We start from the raw sequence: 21568 nt of genomic DNA on the forward strand, positions 1-21568 counted from the left end.
GATAGGTAGAAGAGATGATAGGTAGTTTCACTACATATTTACCAACAGAATAATGGCTTCTGATTTTAGCAGAAGGCTAACAATTTTCAGAGGAGAGGAATAATTGAAACCATTCACCACAGTATTTGACTGGTACTTTATTGACCCCAGAGGGACTGAAAGTGGAGTTGATCATGGCAGGATTTGAACTCAGAAAGTAAAGACCAAAAAGTAATACTAAATAGCAATTTTCTAGTGTTCTTTTATGGCATATTAGAGTCAATTAGCCTTTTATAGGCTCCACACATTAATCTTTAATGATTGGTCATTTGACCTATCATGTGAATTTGGAACATTGAGTCCTGTATTTTGATTGGTTGAGTATTGTGCAGGATAAAGATCTCGACTCTAATCACATTGTATGTAATACATTCTCGTACAACAAACCTGAATCATCACTGGAGCCCACCTTCTGCTTATATATACCTTTCTACAAATGATTTGATAATCATTTATCGACAGAGGGATGAGAGAATTTCAGGAAGAAATGGCTGTAAGGCACAGGATTGGCTGTGTGGTAAGTAGCTTGCTTACCAACTACATGGTTCCGGGTTCAGTCCCACTGCATGACACCTTGGGCAAGTGTCTTCTACTATAGCCTCGGGCCAACCAAAGCCTTGTGAGTGGATTTGGTAGACGAAAACTGAAAGAAGCCTGTCGTTTATATATATATATGTGTGTGTGTGTGTGTGTGTTTGTCAGTGTTTGTCCTCCCAACATTGCTTGACAACAGATGCTGGTGTGTTTACGTCCTCGTAACTTAGCAGTTCGGCAAAAGAAGCCGACAGAATAAGTACTAGGCTTACAAAGAATAAGTCCAGGGGTTGATTTGCTCGACTAAAAGGTGGTGCTCCAGCATGGCCGCAGTCAAATGACTGAAACAAGTAAAAGAATAAAAGAAAGAAAGAATATATATATAAAATAATAATAAATGGAAGTTTGTGTGTTTGTGAATATGTTACTTTAACTCCTCCGAGACTATCCAACAAACCATGATGAAACTTGACACGTGTGTGGGGCTTATGTCCAGGTGGTCTCCTATCCACTTGGAATTTTTTTTAAATCGATTTTTAATCAGCATCGATTTTTCAAAAATCGTAAAATTTTGGCATTTTCCACACTAGCCATCGTGACATCAATTTGATGAAAAATGCTGAAATTTGACGAGAAACGTTTCATGGGTATAAGCAGACATCTTATTAACGATAATCTATTTAGCATTTGCTAATTCTTCATTCCAATGTGAATTGTTTTGATTTGCTAAAACTTATTATTTCAATTCGTTCTTTTAATTCCCCAGCATTTCAGGTTTTGATTAGTTAAGACCATTTTATTTCTCAAGCAAAATTTAGGCATTTTGCGCACAAGCCATCATGATATCAATTTGACAAAATCTGCCCCAAAGCATAAAATTTCACCATTTTATGCACATGCACAAAAATGATGACAACACAGGTTTGCTACCAGACTGCTCATTTTTCGTCAAATTGGTCCTACCCATTAATATAGATGTTAAAGTTTTGAAAAATGTCAAAATTTTATGAAAAATGTTTCATGGCTATCAACAGACATCTTATTAATATGTAATTTTTTACCGGGTACCTCAGCTAGTATATATATATATATATTGATAGAAAGGACAACAAAAGAAAGAAAGAGACCTCGATATTATGTAAATAGAAAAATTTATCTGTAAAAATATGTGACACTTATTCGGTAGCCACGATAAAACTCAGAGTTTCGGATGCCGGGGTGGGGGCCCATGCCAACATCTCTTCGGTTATCTGGCCATTGAAAATTCCTGTGAAAAATGACCGTTAAACAAAGGGAAATTACTGTGTGGTTGACCGTCATTAAGACAAAATAGCTATAGACCGCTAAGTAAGGGGAGGGGGTAAAAGTAAGGGAGTAGAGAAGTCTATAGTGTTTGTGTAAGCGCACCAATCCGTACATTCGTCTATATTTATATACTAAACCAGTTTTTGGCGAGTATGTGAGTGAGCATGTGTGTTTCAAGCAAGGGTGGTTTAGTATATAAATATAGGCGAATGTATGGATTGGTGCGCTTACGCGAACCTATAGACTTCTCTACTCCCTTACTTTTACCCCCTCCCCTTACTTAGCGGTCTATAGCTCTTTTGTTTTAATGACGGTCAACCACACAGTAATTTCCCTTTGTTTAACGGTCATTTTTCACAGGAATTTTCAATGCCTGGATAACTGAAGAGATGTTAGCGTGGGTTCCCACCCCAGCATCCGAAACTCGGAATTTTATCATGGCTACTGAATAAATGTCACATATTTTTACAGATATATATATATATATATATATATATATATATATATATATGTATGTATGTATATATCAGTCTGAGTAAAAAGTAAGCAACGTTTTGAAATATGAAATTCATCACAATGTGGAAATTTTATTCATCAATGTAAATACATTTTTGCCAATGAGTTACAAGTTTGTTTATTCCAGTAACATAAAATTTGGAGTTGGAGCTGATAAACTCTTAGAATGCACTTTCAGCATTGTTTGATTTTTGAACTCCTCCTCTTGCAGGAAACCATCAAGGTGCTTGAAAAAGTGGTAGTCAGTAGGTGAAAAGTCTGGGGAATAAGCTGGGTGGGGAAGAACTTCGTAGCCAAGTTCCCTCAACTTTTGGAGTGTCATTAGTGAAACATGTGGTCGAGCATTGTCATGAAGTATTATTGACCTTCTTCTGTTGACCAGTCTGAGATGGAGGGGTTACAGTTTTTCATTCATTTTGGCAATTTCATGGCAATATGTTTCTGCAGTAATGGTTTTTACAGGTTTTAAGAAGTTATAGTCAATGAGTCCAACAGTACACCACCAAACAGTCACCATAACCTTCCTTTTGAAAAGTTTGGGTTTAGGGAAAGAGTTTAGTGCTTCATTTTAGTCCAACCACTGTGAAGAACGTTTTTTATTATTATTGTACAGAATCCACTTTTCATCGCAAGTTACAGTACAGTTAAGAAAAGGATCAGTCTGGTTATGGAGAAGAAGCGACAAACAAATTTCATATCTGGGCATTTTTTGATTTTCATTCAAATCACGTGGTACCCCTTTGTTGAGCTCTCACTTGTATTTGTAGCCTTCCTCCTTCCTCCCTCTTTCCCCCTTAAATTTCTTTCCTTATTTTCTCTCTAGTTTCTCTCTGTCACCCTCTCTCTCTTCTCCTCTACCTACTGCTGGCACATGACCCGTGGCCAGCTTTCTTTCTTTCTTTCCCTTTTTCCCTTTTTCCCACCAGCTGCCCAGCCATTCAGTCACAAAAAATTTCTCTGCTTTCTTATTTCCATATCTGTGCACACAAAAAGGTCATTGTTATTCACCTTCTCGATCTTGATACAGAAATGCAGCTGCAAATTCAAAAGGCAGCAAAAGCATTTGGTGGCTTGGAGTCAGGCGTTTGGTGCCAGCAACATATAAATAAGAATACAAAGCTGGCTCTTTACAAATCATTTGTCTTACAATCCCTGTTGTATTCCTGTGAAACTTGGACTTGTAATGAAAGGCATTTTAAATTGTTAGAGCAATTCCATCAAAAATGCCTTCATCACATTTTAATAATTAAATAGAGTTCTTTTACTCTAAACAGTGGAGTGGAGGAAAGCATTTGAAGAGGCCAGGACAACACAAGTAAGACTCAAAAGAGATCTAAGGAAGAATGTAATGTAACATACAAACATACATTATATATATATTTATTTATATATATATATATATATATATATATATATATATATATATATATATATATATATATATATATATATGCATACATACATATATATACAATACATATAACTGTGTGGTAAGGAGTTTGCCTCTGTATGGCACCTTGAGTGTCTTCTACAGTTGCCTCAGACCAGCTAAAGCCTTAGGAATGGATTTGCTAGATGGAAACAGAAAGGAGCCCATCATGTGTGTGTGTGTGTGTGTGTGTCAGATAAAGGCACATTCTAGTTTGTAAGGTTAAAAGTTGGGGTTTTCTGTTAAATGGAGTTTTCAGGTTGCATTCGGTGAATTCAGTTTGTTAGACAGAAATTCAAGGTGTAACTTTACACTGTTGTTATTATCTAAATTAAATAATTCCATTCGTTATCTGATGTATAATTACTAGTTATTGTTTGATTATGTGTCGCACCTGTGCTCAATGACATTCTAGTTATGTCCAACCTATCCATTTTTTTGTAGACTTGAAGATTTTGTGAAGATTTGGTTGCTATTTCTTGAGAAGCAGGCAACTATGTAGGGACTCATTCTTGTATTCATAGGAGTATGGAAGTGGTTGACCACAAGTGGGGGCAGTGTTTAAGAAGAGGGAAAACAGCAGATTCATGTGTTAAATGGAGAAGTAGTGATGAATGAAAATTCTGTAAGTAGTAATAGTTTTAAGTGCTTAAAGCTTATAAACGATCATCATATATTGGCCAAAGAAAATGGTCCAATATTGGGGCATCTAAGCCCTTGACAGAAAAATGTACTTATGGGAAATGTTTCAGGTGTGTTCAATGAAATGAACCTCTCATATTCGCAATAAGTGCACTAACTGATTACCAGTTCATATAAAATAATTGGAAGAATTATTGTGTTTAAAATTCTTTGCATTTTACCTTTGAGCTTGATTTGCATTGAACATTCAGGTACTTTTCCATACACCTTCCCAGCTCTGTGTCATCATGGGGTTTGACTGGGTGCAATGTACAAGCATCCAGATGTGGGCCCAACATTTTCAGTGTTTTGTAACTGAGTATAATACCAGGGCCACCTGTAAAATAAAGGGGAAGAAAAATGTGTGTAGTTGCAGGTAAACTGTGTGGATAGAAGCTTGTTTCTCAACCACGTGGTTCCAGGTTCAGTCCCACATCATGGCACCTTGAGCAAGTGTTTTCTACCATAGCCTTGTGAGTGGATTTGGTAGACAGAGACTGAAAGAGTGGGGAATAGACAGATAGAGAGAGAAAGAGGTTTCTTCTCAAGAAAAGAAACTTCTCTTTCTCTCTCTATCTGTCTATTCCCCACTCTTTAGTTTCCTTTCCCTTTTACCAAAAAAACAAAAACATTTTTCTCCTCTTCTAAACAAAGCAAAAAAACAAAATGTCTGATTCATATAAATGAACAACAAAATGTTCTGTTTTTACTATTTTGATTTTGATTTTGTCTTGATGAGTTCAATAAATAAACAAAGTACTAATAAAAAATTATCCAAAATTCTGACTGCCTCCTTTTTCTCAAGATATATATATATATATATACAGGGTGCGTAAGATAAATTTATGTTTATAAAAAAAAGCATATATAATAACAGATAATAACTTTATTTATCAGAAAATGCTATGAGGATAAAAATAAACCTTCTTTTCTATAAAGTTATTCAACTTCAGCTTCAACAACTTCTATATGAGATCTAAATCATCTACATGCTTGAATCAAGTGACCCTGGTTCATTTTGGACATTACTCTGACTATGGCAGCTTCCAAAGAATCTTTGGTGTTATGGGTGTGTTCATTGACCTCTCCCTCAACAACGCTCCACATATAATAGTCCAATGGATTGTGATCTGGGGAATTAGGAGTTAGGAGTTATGTGATCATGAACATTTTCAGCCATCCATTCCTGTGTTACTAGAGCCATGTGTGATAGCACAAAATCTTACTGAAACATGTATGGCCTTCCATTACATACACTGTCTACCCAGGGCTTAACAATTATTTCCAAGACCTCAATGTAGGTGGCAGAGTTAACTCTAAGGCTTTGTGGAAAGAAGTAAGGAGGCATCACATTTCCTTCATTGCTGACAACCCCTAAAACCATGACAGTTACAGGAAATTTTGTATGCATAACACTTGGAACTTCAGAAGGGTCTGCACATAACCATCTGTCATTTCTTCTGTTAACTTTTTGATCTTGGTCGAAGTTTTTCTCATTTAAGAAAAACCAAATCAAATCTTCTTCTGCTAGATTTTTCAGTTTAAGAGCCTTTTAGATCTGACAAATTGACCTTTCCTCATCATATAAGACTTTGTGATGTCTTTATGGACAACATTTCTGACTGTTCCTTCTGACACATGGAGATCTTTTACAATTAACCTCATGGACTTTCTGGGATTGTAATCAATGGTCTGTTGAACTTGCTGGATAGATTCAGGTGTTCTGATGATTTCAGAGCATTTAGAATGATTTTTATGCTTTGATACTGGTGATATGTTTCCATCTTCAGTCTCTGGCTCCTTACAAACTTTGTAGATGAAAGATCTGACAACTTTTAAAAATCGAGATATTTCTAAATTGCTATGCTCAGCCTTTATAACCACAATAACAGCATGCCTCTTCATTTCTTGACCTCAATGTAGGTGGCAGAGTTAATTCTAAGGCCTTGTGGAAAGAAGTAAGGAGGCATCACATGTCTTTCATTGCTGACAACCCCTAAAACCATGACAGTTACAGGAAATTTTGTATGCATAACACTTGGATTATACAGAGTTAGCAAAAAATGCAGCAGTGACCCAGAAAAGGTATGTCCACAAATACCTTAAGCACCCTGTATATATAGATATAAATGTAATGGTAGGATCCAAGGAACCAGGTGTAGGAAGTTGTGAAGCTTTGAGCAGTCCGTAGAAAATATAAAAAATAACTTTCAGGAACAATAGTGGTTTAGTGATATGGAAGGTTGTAAATTTTTCCCATATCAAAAAAAAAAAAAATTGTTTTATAGCTTACAGTTAACAGCTGGGGCAGCTTTGCATGTGAATAAAGAAAAACTAAAATTAGGGAATGGAATGGATAAAATCCAGGCTACATATGTTTCATAGCTAGCAGAACCTACAAAGTAGTAATAGCCCAAATGAGGAGTATTCTGCTAGCTACTCATCTGGCCAAAGATACTTTAGTCAAATGAATTTACATTGTCGTCAAGGGATCCCATGTTGACTCACAGGAGAGTTGATTCGAGTCAACATGGGATTCTTTGATGACAATGCAAACATTTGTTTAAGGTATCTTTGGTCTGACAAGTAGCTAGCTGATTACCCCTCATTTGGGTAATTACTACTTCCAAGGGTCTGCTAGCAATGAAACATAAGTAGCCTGGATTTTATCTACTCCATTCCCCAATTTTGGATATACATCTATATAAACCAGAAATAGTTAATGCTACCACTACTACAAAAATAACAACTTCCCCTTTCATGCACTCTCCAAGAACATGTGTTTGAAAAGATAATCGAAAGCACTCACACACGCTAGAAAGAAACTTTTTCCAAAAAGGTTAGTGATGTTCTGATAAAGAATTTAGAACTTTTTTTTTTTAAATATTTTTTTTAAAGAAATCTTTTTTATACTTGGTAAAACTGTATCAAATAATTTTTACAAGTACTTTTAAATACACACGCACACACACACATACACACACACACACATCCCCTTCAAAGTAATCCTCATCGAGTCTATTGCATTTTTCCATCCTTCTTTGCCACACTTCTGTGCACTGATGGAAGGATTCATCTGGGATGATTCCAAGCTCCATCAATGCAGACCTCTTGATAGCCTTCAAAATGGGTCCCCTTGATGATCCCCTTGAGCTTGGGGAAAGAAAAAGTCACATGGAGCAAGATCAGGGGAATAGGGTGGATATTCCAGTCTGGCTCTAACCACTGAGTCATGCACCTTCACTATTAATGTTATGCGCACATATATATATATATATACCTAATTACTACTACAGCTGGGGCAGTGATGTTGTTACACACGGACGTAGATATTCTAAATCTACATTACAATTCTGCTTACATATATGTGAAGGTGCATGGTTTAGTGGTTAGGGTATTCAGTTCGTGATCATCATGTTATGAGTTCAATTCCTGGTGGCATATTGTGTCCTTGAGCAAAATGCTTTATTTCATGTTGCTCCAATCTCCTCAGCTGGCAAAAATGAGTTATACCTGTAATTTAAAAGGCCAGTCTTGTCCCATTCTATTTCACACTGAATCTCCCTAAGAACTACATTAAGGTATGCATTGTGTCTGTGGAGTGCTTGGCCACCTGCACATTAATTTCATGAGTAGGCTGTTCCGTTAGTAGGATCAACTGGAATTCTTGTCATTGTAACCAATGGAGAGCCAGTTACATATAGAGGGTTGGCCAAAAGTCACCTGACAGTAAATCAAAACCATTTAATTCCAAGATTTATTTATGTTTAACAACTGAACAAATTTAATAAAAGCATCTAAATATGAAACGTCATGAAAATTGTTCAAACTGAAGTCCTTCTTGAGTGACACATTTTTCCATTTGAGTCAATACAGAATTACAAATAGTATTTATGGAATTTTGATTTACTGTCAGGTGACTTCTGGCCAACTCTGCTGTATGTGACAGTGAGGCTGTTACACAAAGATTCAGATATCCTAGACACATTACAGTATTACTAACATATGTGAAACAGTGTTGTTGTTACATCCTGGGCCACATATCACTACTGCTTGCATTTGTGATACAGTGCTGCTGATACACAGAGAGCTTAGACCATATTACAGCACTGCTCACACAGATAGTGCTGCTGTTAGAAACTGGTTCACTGGCATCACACATCATACCACAATATTGTTAACATATCAATAATGGTTAACCCTTTAGTATTTAAACCAACCATATCTGGCCCAAATATTCTACTTATTTTACGCTCAAACCAACTAAACCTGATTTCTCACACCTACCCTACAATGTCATTTTTGAGATAAACAATTACGTCATTGAAATCTCAAGTCTCCAAGATTAATTTAAAACAATATGAATAAATATGCATTACGTTTGACAGAGTAATCTGAACGTTAAAGGGTTAAGCAGGCTGGCAGAACCATTAGCATGCTGTCTGAAATAGTTAATGGCATTTCGTCCATCTCCATGTCCTGAGTTCAAATCCTGCTGAATGGCCTTTTATCTTTTCAGGGTCAACAAAGTAAGTACCACTTGATCAGGGAGGGGGGGGGGGGGGGTAATTGACTTCACCCCTACCCTAAAATTACTGGCCTAATGTCAAAATCTGAAATATTTAAAGATGGAGATCTGACAGAATCATTGGCATGATGGGTGAAATGCTTAGTGATATTTCATCAGTTTTCATTTCCTAATTGTGAAAGGAACATGTGGAAGGGTTAGACCCAGAAAGACATGGAACGAAGTGATGATAAAAGACCTTCAGATGTTGGACCTCACAGATGGGATGACAAGGGACTGAGACTCCTGGCAGTTTGCTGTGCTCCGCTTCAGCTGAGCAATCCTAATTTTGAGGGTTCATGGGTGCTGGTACCACATAAAAGCACCTATGCTGGTGCTATATATCACCCTTTTACTCTTCTACTTGTTTCAGTCATGTGACTGCGGCCATGCTGGAGCACCGCCTTTAGTTGAGAAAATCGACCCCAGGACTTATTCTTTGTAAGCCTAGTACTTATTCTATCAGTCTCTTTTGCCGAACCGCTAAGTTACGGGACGTAAACACACCACCATTGGTTGTCAAGCAATGGTGGTGGGGACAAACACGGACACACAAACATATACATACATATACGTATATATATATATATATATATATACATATATACGACGGGCTTCTTTCAGTTTCCGTCTACCAAATCCACTCACGAGGCTATAGTAGAAGACACTTGCCCAAGGTTCCACGCAGTAGGAATAAACCCAGAACCATGTGGTTGGTAAGCAAGCTACTTACCACACAGCCACTCCTGTATAACAACAACCACAAATTTACTTAGTTTCACATGTCTTCTCAAGCATGGCAAACCGCCCGTGTCGTCCTGTCTGTGAGGTCCAAAACCTGAAGATCCTTTCTCACCGCTTTGTTCCATGTCTTCCACAAGTCCCTTTCACAGTTAGAAAATGAAAACATATGAAATACCACAAAACAGGTGTAATCAACCCCAGTGCACAACTGGCATTTATTTTATTGACCACAAAAGGGTGGAAGGCAAAGTAGGCTTCAGCGGAATTTGAACTCAAGACATGAAGACAGATCTCTAAGCATTTCAGCCAACATGCTACTGGTTCTGCTAGCTTGCTATCTTAAGCATTACCGATATATTAACAGTATTGTGGTATGGTGTGTACACTCTATAAAGTGGCTGCCATTAAGGAGGGCATCCAGCTGTAGAAACCATGCCAAAACAGACATGGAATCTGGGCAGCTCATCCACTGGCCAGCTCCAAGTCAAACCGTCCAACCCATGCCAGCATGGAAAATAAATGATGATGATGATGATGATGATCATCATCATCATCATCATCATCTTCTTCTTCTTCTTCTTACTAAAGACTGGACTTTCCCTTAATGATCAAAATATAAAACTTTTTCTCCCTTGAAATGTATCCTTTTACTCCCTTGAAAGCTGCACCTCTTGCTACTCCAACATTCAACACACCCACCATCCCCACTGTCACTGCCCACTGCAGCCAGTGCTAACACCATCACCATCACCACCACCAACAACAACAACAACAATACCATAACAATACAGTGCCATTATCAAGCCATTATCTTCATCACCACTAACACCACTATCATCTCCACCACTAACACCACCCACAACTACAACAACCATCACACCGCTATGCCATCATTATCATCAACACCATCTCATCCCAAGCTTCCTCCACTTAACCACAACAATAATACATACCACCACCAACACCACCGCCAGATAGCACAACAACAAAGTACCACCACCACTAACAACAAAACCACCACCACAACAACAACAACAAGTTACCTATGCAGTAGAAATAATTCTTTCCCATTCCCAATTTTCCCTTCTCCTCTGGCGTTCCTTGACCATGTTGGCCCATGTAGATTTTCCCTCGACTGTCTAGGGAGCTTAGCAAACTTCCCAGCTCTTGGCCTTTTATAAACACATCATCGTCAGCACGGATGAAATATTCATATTTATCTGCAAGATTTTTGTACATATATTTCAACATTTCGAACATTTTGTGGTGTGGTGGGTAGACATTGTCTGGTGCTCGATTCAGCCGCACAATTGGCATCCCAACAGGAGCCAGATCTGTGCTGTTACCCACGAAGAAGATCACATCACCAGGGATGGATTTTAACCAGGTCATTTGAATTGCCCAGTCTCGGGTTTGGAAATATTGGGAATATGTCAAGATTCCAACCAGAACAAGTTTCTTCTTGGGACCTCGGTTGAATTGGAAATCTCCAAGTTCTTCTACAAAACGTTGTGGCTGAAATTTCGGACTGACCTGAAAAAGAATAACCAAAGAAGACATATTGAAAACTTGACTGAGAGTATTATGCTGTTATAGTAAACTGACCTACAATATAAATTAGTTGCTGGCAGGGACATTTTACATCGTTATGCAACCATAATATACTACCAAATATATTAAAGGCTTTATAAGTTAATACTGTGTCCTACATCTGTTAGCAGTGCGAATCAATCACTTCAAGTGCTAGCTCTAGTTTCTATAGAAAATCTGTAGAAATAACTTCAAAAAGTGATTGAATTGCACTGCTAACACAGGTAGGACACAGTATTGACTTATGAAGAGTTTTTTTTATATACTTTGTAATATATTATGGTTGCATAACGTAATACAGTGTCCTTACCAACAATCAATATGTACATACCAGTTGGCAGGAATGTTTTTAATATGTAAAATTGGTATATCCAATTGTGTTACACTGCTATGTTCTTTATTTTTACTATGCATAAATAGGGTGGAGGCGCGTGGCTTAGTGGTTAGGGTGTCAGCACCATGATTGTAAGATTGTGGTTTCGATTCCTAAACCGAGTGACGCATTGTGTTCTTGAGCAAAACACTTCATTTCATGTTGCTCCAGTTCCACTCAGCTGGCAAAAATGAGTAACGCTGCAATGGACTGGCGTCACATCTAGCTGGGGAACACATACACCATTGAAACCAGGAAACCAGGCCCATGAGCCTGGCTAGGCGTTAAAAGGGTGCATTTATTTGTGGAGGCACAATGGCCCGGTGGTTAAGGCAGCGGACTCGCGGTGGGGGGATCGCGGTTTCGATTTCCAGACCGGGTGTTGTGTGTGTTTATTGAGCGAAAACACCTAAAGCTCCACAAGGCTCCGGCAGGGGATAGGTGGCGACCCCTGTTGTATTCTTTTACCCCAACTTTCTCTCAATGTTTCTTGAGTGTCCCGTCCAGCTGGGGGGAACATATACACCATAGATACTGGGAAACCAGGCCCATGAGCCTGGCTAGGCTTTAAAAGGACGCATATATAAAAAATAAATGCATAAATAGGTAATAGGTGTATATGCATATTTCAGGAATTATTGCTCCATCTTTAGTATCACATCTATCCTGTTAACTATCCATGGACTAATTATTTAAATAGACGCTGAATTTTTTCCTCTTTTTTACTTTCTCTCCCCTTTTTCTTTTTTCCCACCTTTTCCTTGTTTTCTTTTCTTTGTCTTTCTTTTGTAAAAACTATTCTCTTTTACTCTTTTACTTGTTTCAGTCATTTGACTGCAGCCATGCTGGAGCACCACCTTTAGTCGAGCAAATCGACCCCAGGACTTATTCTTTGTAAGCCTAGTACTTATTCTATCGGTCTCTTTTGCCGAACTGCTAAGTTACAGGGACGTAAACACACCAGCATCGGTTGTCAAGTGATGTTGGTGGAACAAACACAGACACACAAACACACATATATATATACATATACATATATACAACAGGCTTCTTTCAGTTTCCGTCTACCAAATCCACTCACAAGGCTTTGGTCGGCCCGAGGCTATAGCAGAAGACACTTGCCCAAGGTGCCACACAGTGGGACTGAACCCGGAACCATGTGGTTGGTAAGCAAGCTACTTACCACACAGCCACTCCTGCGCCTTGCCACACAGTCACTCCTGCACTATATTAGATAAAATAAAAAGTTTTCTTTATATATATACATATATAGCTGCGTGAAAAAGTGCCATACCCTAACAGTTGAGGGAACCCGTCGAAGAGGTAGGCCCAGAAAGACCTGGGCTGAGGTGGTGAGGCAAGACCTCCGAACATTGGGCCTCACTGAAGCGATGACTACTGACCGAGACCTTTGGAAATGTGCTGTGCGTGAGAAGACCCGGCAAGCCAAGTGAGACCTAAATCCAAGGCCTCTGCCAGGGGTGTAGCCAGCCCACTTATGTGCACCTTTTCTACATTGGACACAAAACTCCGCTTGTGAAGACTTGTTGAGGCAAGTGAAATCGAACTAAATTCGATGACTGGCACCCGTGCCAACGTCGTCTCCTTCATTGGACACGAAACTCAGCTTGCAAAGATTTATTGGGGCAAGCGAAAGTGAAATCAGGATAGCACCTGTGCCCAGCGTTGCCTTTCTGTCACTTGTGCCCGTGACATGTGTAAGGATTTTCGAGCGAGATCGTTGCCAGTGCCCCTGGACTGGCCTTCGTAGGATTTTTCGAGCAAGATCGTTGCCGGTGCCCCTGGACTGGCTCTTGTGCAGGTGGCACATAAAATACACCATTTTGAGCGTGGCTGTTGCCAGTACCACCTGACTGGCCTTCATGCGGGTGACACGTAAAAGCACCCACTACACTCTCTGAGTGGTTGGCGTTAGGAAGGGCATCCAGCTGTAGAAACTCTGCCAGATCAGATTGGAGCCTGGTGTTGCCATCCAGTTTCACCAGTCCTCAGTCAAATCGGACATGGAAAGCGGACATCACAATAACAACAGCAACAGCAACAACAGCAGTCACACATACAATGATAACAACAATGGCAACAACAACACCTTAGAAAATCTCTTTTATAACCCAATTGACAAATCCTATGATATGACCAGAATCTATCCAACGGATTTACTTTTCAACAAAAGAGTATGCATCTCGCCTTACACAGATGATAAAACAGAAGCCATGATCTCTTTAGCTAGAAGCAGACTCAAGAAAACATTAACACGTTATATAGCAACTGCACCAACACAAAACGAAGTAGAGGCCCACCAACTCGGTACAGTAGCTGCAATGGGCATACGAAAACTAAAACATAGAGTTAGAAACAATGAGATAGTATGCTTCCCTACAGACAAATCAGGCAGGATATCGGTAGACAGCCTGCAAAACTACACCCATACGATGCAAAAGCATATAGAAGATATGAGAGAAGTTACACCGCAAGAATATGAAAAAGTAGAGAAAATTCTCAATGCAACCTAAGAGACGCACAGCACAGAACTTCGCATCATCCAACAATGACATTCCTACACTCTATGGGTTACGAAAAGACCATAAACCCATTGCAGACCCTATCATGGGCCCCCCCATGTCGACCGATTTGTGGTGCCAATATTGCCAGCAATTATAGGCTGTCATTCTTCCTCTCACAGATATTAAGACCACACATCAAGATGTCTCCTGATGTTTGTGAAAGCACTGAGGACCTCCTCAGCAGAGTCAATGAATGTAACTGCTCCTATGACCTGACAGATTGTATTATAGGCAGTATGGATGTAGTATCTCTCTATCCATCCATTGACATTGACTTTGCCGTAGAGAGATGTGTTGAAATTATTTCGGAAAGTGAAGTAACCTTCCGTGAAGTGAACACGAGGGAACTAGGCCTCCTCCTAAAGCTCGTTTATAATAATGAATACTTAGATCACCACGACCTAACTAGATTCTGTCCCACCAGGTCAGGACGAGGTAGACCACCTATGATCACATCAGCTGCTAGAAAAACCACCGCAGAGCGTTGGAAGGGATGAAATACACCCACCCACGACCCAGAGGATAATATCCAAACACGAAAAATGGTTGCACATGCTGTAGGTGCAAGTCTGAAGACCACCCTGCAGAACCATATAGTTAAATTCAATGAAAAACTATACATGCAGGTCCAGGGAGCGGCTATTGGTGTCAGTGTGGCCGGAGACATGGCAAGCCTATTCATGACCTGGTGGGACAAAAAGCTGAAAACAACTCTCAAAGAACATTCAATAACACTCAAACTATACGGGAGATATGTGGATGACATTAACATCGTAGTCAAAACACCATCAAACATTCAGACTGAAGAGAACGAGAAGATCGTGATGGAAAACATCCAGAATATAGCTAATACAATACACCAGAGCATCAAGGTAACAATAGATTACCCAACAAGACACCTAAACATGAGACTCCCAGTACTTGACACAGAACTTTGGCTAGAAACAATTAATGACAAAGTTCAAATCCTCCACTCACATTATATGAAACCTATATCTTCAAAGTATGTTATCCATAAGAATTCGGCTCTATCACACAGTGTGAAAATCAATATATTAATAGCCGATTTAGTTAGAGTAATGAAAAACATATCCCCCCTGTGCAGTCCATGGGAGGGGCAAAAACATATTCAAGACTTCATGCATCGCATGCAATTTTCGGGATACAGCCAGAAAGATAGAATCCGGGTATACAGAGGAGCTAACAAGAAATTTGAGGAGATTGTTGTCAAAGATACAAATGGAACACAACCTAGATACCGTAACAAACAGTGGAATAGACTACAAAGGATTAGTGACAAAACAAACAAAAAGACCACGTGGTACAATACCGACAAGTTCCAGGGAGTAATGTTTGTGGACGCCACGCCACACGGAGAACTGGCCCGCAGATTTTGAAAAATCCTCAAAAGTACCAAGTTGAGGATAAATGTTATAGAAAAACCAGGGAGATCAATTAGATCAATAATATGTAAAACATATCCCTTCAGAAGAACAAGGTGTGTTGAGGAGAGTTGCATTGTGTGCAAAAATAGTCCTGGTGCCAACTGCAAAGCCAGAAATGTAGTCTACAAAATAAGCTGTATGGATGGTGAGTGTAAAAACAGAAACACGACATACATAGGTGAAACGGCAAGAAGTTTGGCTGAGCGTGTAAACGAACATTGGAGGGACTATAATAATCAAAAACAAACCTCGGTGCTCTACCAGCATGCCAAAGAACAACATGGTGGTGTACTGGACAGAATTAGCATAGAAATCCTGTCTAGACACCCCGGTGACGCATCGTTGCAACAAATACAGGAGTTGGTCCTCATAACTGAAACGCAACCAATTTTAAACACCAAATACACGTAGATGAGGGCCTTACAATTGCCCATGGTTGCATGTGTTGTTCACACTTATGATGCGGAATATGAACGTAAATAAATTAATTAAAAAGTCTCTATCTGATCTGATATAAACGAAATTGTTACAAACACACATATGGATGCACATACTTACATATAAGCACGAACACATAAGTGCGTGCACACATATGAGCGTGCACACATACGAGTTTGTACACACTCACATGCTCATACCGAATAGTTTCGAAACAATGCCAAAACAACGCCAGATCATACATTCAAAATAAATGGAAGTGGAGAGACAAGTTACTGAAGAGATTGCAAGAGTGCAATGAAATAATTTAACAAAAAACTATATAAATTAATAAAGGACTGAACCAGTGCGTGTGTTTATTACCAGCATAATGCCTCTCCCAAGGTTTAATTGTATTTCTTTCAACACACGTATCCACATCAAGAATCTTGCACACGAAATACACATACGAAATATATATAAGTAGTAGTTAAGTTAATGTCTGGTTATAGAGTGACCAATGATTTTTGTTCAACAGAGTGTAAGCATCTTGAGAGAAAAGTTAAGCATAAGAGGCATCAGATGTGGTGTACAAGAGAGACAACTGCACTGGTATGGTCATGTGATGCATATGGTTGAGGACAGCTGTGTAAAGAAGTGCCAATCTCTAACTGTGGAGGGAACCTGTGGTAGAGGTGGACCCAGGAAGACATGGGATGAGGTGGTGAAGCATGATCTTCAAACTTTGTGCCTTACAGAGGCAATGACTAGTGACCAAGACCATCAAGCCAAGTGAAATCATAGTCATGGCAGATACTGGTGTCATACCAATGGCACCCATGCCAATGGCACCCATGCCAGTGGCACATAAAAGCACCCATTATACTCTCAGAGTGATTGGCATTAGGAAGGGAATCCAGCCATAGAAACTATGCCAAATCAGACTGGAGATTGGTGCAGCCTTCCAGCTTACCAGCCCTGGTCAAACCGTCCAACCCATACCAGGCCAGCATGGACAACGGACGTTAAATGATGATGATGATGATGATACACACACACACACACACACACACACACACACACACACACACACACACATATATGTATGCACACACTCATATAAATATATATATATATATATATATATATATATATATCCTGGACTGGCTCTTGTGCGGGTGGCACATAAAATACACCATTTTGAGCGTGGCCATTGCCAGTACCGCCTGACTGGCCTTCGTAGGATTTTCGAGCAAGATCGAATATGGTTTGACCAATCCACATGCAGCTTAAACATCATGATTTGCCAGGTGTACCAATATCCTGTATTTGTTTATATTCATATGTTAGAGATATTTTTTTAATCCACATCATTAACTGGTTGTTATATTATTGCTGTTATTTCCTTTCAGAACAGGTTTGAACATTTTAATAAACCATTTCCCTTTTTATCTTTCTTCCAGCCTCACTTGTGTCATGTAGTTTGTAGAAAGGAAAAATTCAAAACATTTTCTCACCACATGTCTCTATATGTTCTCTCAATGGAACTTGGTGAACATTGATGTTCCGGATTTATTGCCTGTGGTCTCGTGAGCATTCTGATAATGCATTCCCTGTCTCACCTAATTCCTCGCAATTTGGGCATTTCATGCAGTAGATCAAATTTCTGCTTTTGCAGTTCATGTCCGCATTTTCAAAAATCTGTCCATTTTTTTGTTCTAATGGATCTACCAGTATGTATGTATTCAGACATTCCACCTCTGTTATCATTACACTCGGATACTGTGAATGTTTTATCCTATTTGTTCATGTTGAATTTTGCCTTTGTTAATAGTTTCTTTAGGTTATGTGGTTAAGCGCTCGATGAGTTATGTTTTTTTAATTTTTCACTTTGTTTTATGATTAGCAAATTAGTTTTGATGATGTTAAAAATGTTTTGGTGATGTGGATTGGTGTGTTGCTAGAAGTGTAAACCATAATGTTTAAAATGCAGGCGGATTGGTCAAAACCATATTCTAAAAATTCAGCATGTTGGAGCGTTCTAAGAGGTATTACAGTTGTCAAGAACTCAACTGTCAATTAAACACATTTGAAATCTGATGATTACTCTGTGTATGAAGCGTTAATTAACAAAATATTACAAAATATTTTTTAATGCCATGATAAAAAACGTGAAAACCAGACCATGTTTTAACTTTATTTAACTGATATATATATATATATATATATATATATATATATATATATATACTTACATACACAAACAATAACACTCATAAGCAGATAGGGTTAGTGCATGTACATACATATAAATGAAATACAAAGAATAAAAATAAAAAGTAAAGATAAAAGATAAATTTTAAATAAAATTCATCCCATGCTAATGAAATCATTGAAGAGAGAAGGAAAGTAATTCAGTACTTACTAAATGTTTTGCCACAGAGGCTACAGTCCAACATTTCTTTTGAGCATATGTATACATAAAAGACTTTGTCAATTGCATACCAACAAATATACTGACAATGAAAACCAAAATATCTTTCTTTTTTATTCTTTCTTCTAGATGGCAGAGAATAGATCTCTGTTTTTTTATTGCTCTGGTTGGTGACATTGTAACTTTGCAAAATAGTTGAAGTGGGTTTTTTTTCTTTATGTTTCTGTACTTGTAATTACTCCTGCTTCTGATATCACTGTTGTTTATGTTGTTGTTGCTTCTGTTGCTGTGACTTTTATTGCTGCTATCACTTCCACTGTTTGTTACCTCCCTTGTTCCAGCAATTGTTGGTAGTATGAAAAGAAGTATCTGTTGTATTTTCTTGTCAGCTGTAGATGATGTTGTTATGACTGTTTCACAGTTGTGAGGTTGGTTCTTTTATCAATTCAGCATTATTTGTTGAGTTGTCAGTTGTCAGGTATTGAATGTTTTCTGCTGTTTTTTTTTTTTTTCAGTTTAGGGAAATGTTTTATTATTTGTTGTTGTTGTTGGCAGTGGTTTAAAATCAGTTTTTTCTCTATTTCAAAAAAAAAAAAATATATATATAAGGCAGAAATATTAATTAACAAATTATTAATGCTTAACAAAATGATTCATTTATAGACTAAGATTCACAATTTAATAATTAACAAATTAATTCCTTATAAATTATTAAAAATGATTAATTTTAGCTTTTACTTGTTTCAGCCATTAGAATGTGGCCATGCTGGGGCATCACCTTGAGAATTTTTAAGCCGAATGAATGGAACCCAGTACTTGTTTTTTTAAAGCCTGATATTCATTCTTCAGTCTCTTTTGCTGAACCACTAAGCTATATGGATGTAAACACACCAACACCAATTGTCAAATAGTGGTGAGGAACAAACACAGACACAAAGACACACTCACGCATATTATTATCATCATCATTCAACATCTATTTTCTGCTGGCACAGATTGGATTGTTTGAGAAGACTTAGAAAGCCAGGGAGCTGCACCAGGCTTCATGTGTCTCCTTTGGCAAGTTTTTTTATGGCTGGATGCCCTACAGAATATACTGGATGCTTTTTCTGTGGCACAGATGCTTTTTATGTGGTTTCTTTCAGTTTCCATCTACCAAATCCACTCAGAGATCTTTGGTCAGCCCAAGGTGATAGTAAAAAGCACTTGCCCAAGGTGCCACACAGTGAAACTGAACCTGAAACTATGTGATTAAGAAACAAACATCTTACCTCTTACCATGTAGCGATACCTGTGCCTCCAAAACTGAATTGTTAACAAATTATTAACGAACCCAGTAACAATTCATCATCATCATCATCATCATCATTATCCTCATCATTTAATGTCTGTTTTCTCTGCTGGCATGGGTTAGATGGTTTGAAAGCTGCACCAGGTTCCAGTTTGATTAGGCTTACTTTCTATGGCTGGATGCCCTTCCTAATGCCAACCACTTCACAGAGTATACTGGGTGCCTTTTACATGTCACTGGTATAGGTGCCTTTCATGTACCACTGGCACTGGCCATATGATTTCACTTAGTTTCACGTGTTTTCTCAAGCACAGCAAATCACCAAAAGTCTTGGTAATTTCAATTATTAATCAATATATCTAATATAATAAATGTGAAAACTAATTTCTGTGTGTCAGTGTGTTACACTTCGACTCCCTCTCTCACTATTCCTTAACACTCCTACTATTGCTCATGTTGGGGTGAGAGTGATAGTAGGCATAGAGACGGTGAGAGCAGTGGCAAAAACAGAGAGAGAAAGAGAGAGAGAGAGAAAAAAAAGAGTGGGTATGTGAGAGAAAGAGGGCGTGACCACCTACCTAACAGGCTGAAGTAACATACTGAACGAAAACATACATTTAGCCTTTTTGTGATGGTAATAGGGTGACAGTAATAGTATGAGCTGTAGTTGTGATAGAGGCAGAGGCGGTGGTGATGATGGTGGTAGCTGAGGAGGTGAGGGATGAGGTGAGAGTAAGCGATGTGAAAGACAGTGGTGATGGTGATGGAGGGGAAGGCGACGAAGTCAAAGGTATTGATGGTGGTGGCATCAGAAGCCTGCATGGTGTGTGTATATGGCAGATGTGGTGGCGATGGTGGTGGTACTGTTGTTTATCATGCAGCTTTTCAATAAGTTCCAAATCAACAAATTATGTCATTGTTTTGATGAAAATTGTTCACTGCTTGAAAAATATTGTTGAAGTTTAATAGAATTTATTATGTACTCAATACATGAAGTGTTGTTGTTACACCCAAGGCCTAATGAAGAGCTCTCCATAGGAGCTAGCTTAAAAGCTGCCTGATAGGGCTGGTAATAATAAAATTAGAAAGAAAAAACAGATTCTAAAAACCACTTCCAAATCACTCAACCATGAAACATCTTTCATAATGAAACCTTCTTTACAAAACCTCACTTACAAACACCATTGCCATCACAATACCATAGCAACAGAAATTTTTATAGCCGGCCCACTGAAACTTTGCCTGCTTCTACAATACAAATTTTCTGCTTTAATATTATTTAGGTATGGCTATGTGGTAAGAAGTTTGTTTCTCAATCACATGTTTCCATGTTCAGTCCCACTGTGTGGCACTTTGGAAAAGTGTCTTCTACAGCCTGGGGCCGACCAAAGCCTTGTGAATGGACTTGGTAGATGGAAACTGAAAAAACATATATATATATATAAATATATGTAGAAGGTAGAAAAGTAACACAAAAGTTGATATGTATAAGGAAAATAAAAACAAGATAGAAAATGCGAAAATAATTTATCATGAAGAACACATTATTACCGGTTTTTGTCTTTTAGGCTTTTTCAACTAAGAATAATATAAGAAAAGCAATTAAAATTGGAGAAAA

General features: G+C 38.4%; 2 protein-coding genes across 6 annotated transcripts in view; one reads left to right on the plus strand and one right to left on the minus strand.

Moving 5' to 3' along the window:
- Positions 1-21568, plus strand: part of LOC128251240 (uncharacterized) — a 126426-nt gene that overhangs the window by 15518 nt on the left and 89340 nt on the right. The window contains exon 2 of one of the 2 annotated variants that reach the window (XR_008267035.2): positions 4268-4693. The exons of the other annotated variant lie outside the window; for it this stretch is intronic. The gene's annotated coding sequence lies outside the window, so the exon portion shown is untranslated. Of the gene's footprint in view, positions 1-4267; positions 4694-21568 lie in introns of those variants that run through there. 2 annotated transcript variants of the gene reach the window in all.
- LOC106881726 (chondroitin sulfate synthase 1) overlaps positions 1-21568 on the minus strand; it is a 64291-nt gene that overhangs the window by 2991 nt on the left and 39732 nt on the right. For all 4 annotated transcript variants that reach the window (XM_052977950.2, XM_014932210.3, XM_052977951.2 and 1 more), the window contains 3 exons: positions 18651-19236; positions 10859-11348; positions 4687-4841 (listed from right to left, as the gene is read on the minus strand). In XM_052977950.2, the coding sequence (XP_052833910.1) occupies positions 4687-4841; positions 10859-11348; positions 18651-18836 (831 nt within the window). In that variant the 5' untranslated portion in view covers positions 18837-19236. The remainder of the gene's footprint in view (positions 1-4686; positions 4842-10858; positions 11349-18650; positions 19237-21568) is intronic.

This window comes from Octopus bimaculoides, chromosome 29 (assembly GCF_046866305.1).
Source record: "Octopus bimaculoides isolate indiv1 chromosome 29, ASM4686630v1, whole genome shotgun sequence".
Taxonomy (NCBI): domain Eukaryota; kingdom Metazoa; phylum Mollusca; class Cephalopoda; order Octopoda; family Octopodidae; genus Octopus; species Octopus bimaculoides.